General features: G+C 57.7%; 1 protein-coding gene across 1 annotated transcript in view; it reads left to right on the top strand.

Moving 5' to 3' along the window:
* Window positions 1-1,483, top strand: part of LOC104835891 — a 7,989-nt gene that overhangs the window by 4,558 nt on the left and 1,948 nt on the right. Inside the window, exons 2-4 of the mRNA XM_010574126.1 lie at window positions 67-185; window positions 1,024-1,300; window positions 1,416-1,480. Of these exons, the coding sequence (XP_010572428.1) occupies window positions 67-185; window positions 1,024-1,300; window positions 1,416-1,480 (461 nt within the window). The remainder of the gene's footprint in view (window positions 1-66; window positions 186-1,023; window positions 1,301-1,415; window positions 1,481-1,483) is intronic.

The following is a 1,483-nucleotide window of genomic DNA, read 5'->3' as shown; positions in this document are numbered from 1 at the left end:
TAATAAACTTTTCGGGGGGGTTGTTTTTGGGGTGAAAATCCTTTTTTTTTCCCTCTTTCCCGACAGTTTTTCTCCATTTTCGCCTTCGCCACCTGCGGGGGTTACAGCGGGGCCGTCTCCTTCTGGATCAGCTGCGATGGCCAACCCAACACCACCGTCACCGCCCCCTTCGCCTACCCCTTCCGGTGAGCCACACCCTCAATGCTGATTGGCCGGTGGGAGGTTGAGGGGAGGCGGAGCCTCAGCCTCGATGGCTGCGATTGGTGGGAAAGTAGCTGGCGGGGAGGGTGGGAAGAGCGGTGGAAACGTGACGGGAGGGATGGGGTGGGTGGGAGGAGCTATCTGGTTGGCCAATTCGTTTTTTGGGGGGCGGGGGCAGGATCTGGAGGGGCCAATGGGATGCCTTGATGATCTGAGCCGGGGGGGGAGAGGCGGTAGTGGTCAGTTGGGGTTCTACAGCCGGCCAATCGGCAGCTGTGGGACATGGTGGGTGGAAGATGGAGCTTTGGGAAGGGTTGGGAGGTGGCTGAAGGTCCAAGAAGGTCCCTCCAAAGCGCACGGGGAAGAGGAGAAGCGGCGGTTGGGTTTGAGAAGTCTATGGTCAGCCAATCAGAACCTCTAGAACGTGGGGGGTGGAAAATGGAGGTTTGGGAAGGGTTGGGAGATGTCTGGAGGTCCAAGGGGGGCTAATAAAGTCCCTCAGAGATGGACGGGGAAGAGGAGAAGCGGAAGTTGGGTTTGAGAACTCTACGGTTGGCCAACCGGCAGCTGTAGGACACGGCTGATGGAAAATTCAGGTCTGGGAAGGGTTGGCAGATGTTTGAGGATTCAAGAGAGGACAAGAAAGTCTTCTGCAACCCAGGTGATGAAGAGGAGAGAGGCGGTGGTTGGGTGCGAGAGCTGTAGGGTTGGCCAACTACCGTCTGTAGGACACGGTTGAGAGAAGGAAAGACCTGGGAAGGGTTTGGGGGGCGTGGGTGGGAGAAGACCACCCCCCCCAACCACCGTCCCGGTGTCCCCCAGGTTGAACCAAGCCACCTTCATGCCCTCGCTGACCAACCTGTGCAACAAGACGTGGCCGGTGGACGTCCACCTGGTTGGTGACTTCTCCTCCTCGGCCCAGTTCTTCGTCACGGTGGCCGTCTTCGCCTTCCTCTACAGCATGGCCGCCCTCGCCGTCTACCTGGGCTACCTCCACCTCTACCGTGGGGCGGGTGGGAAGCTGCCATTGGTGGTAAGTCCATCCTGGTCTTCTCCATCCATCCATCGCTCCATCCTGGTCTTCTCCATCCATCCGTCCATCCCGGTCTTCTCCGTCCGTCCCTCCCTCCCTCCCTCTTGGTCTTCTCTATCCATCTTTCCATCTTGGTGATCTTCATCCATCAGTCTTGTTTTTTCTGTCTGTCCATCCATCTTGGTTTTCTCTATCCATCCATCCGTCTTGGTTGTCTTCATCCATCTGTCTTGGTCTTCTCTATCTGTC

This window comes from Haliaeetus leucocephalus, unplaced genomic scaffold (assembly GCF_000737465.1).
Source record: "Haliaeetus leucocephalus isolate CR32 unplaced genomic scaffold, Haliaeetus_leucocephalus-4.0 Scaffold413, whole genome shotgun sequence".
Classification (NCBI taxonomy): domain Eukaryota; kingdom Metazoa; phylum Chordata; class Aves; order Accipitriformes; family Accipitridae; genus Haliaeetus; species Haliaeetus leucocephalus.
This window is presented reverse-complemented; position numbering and strand designations above follow the sequence as displayed.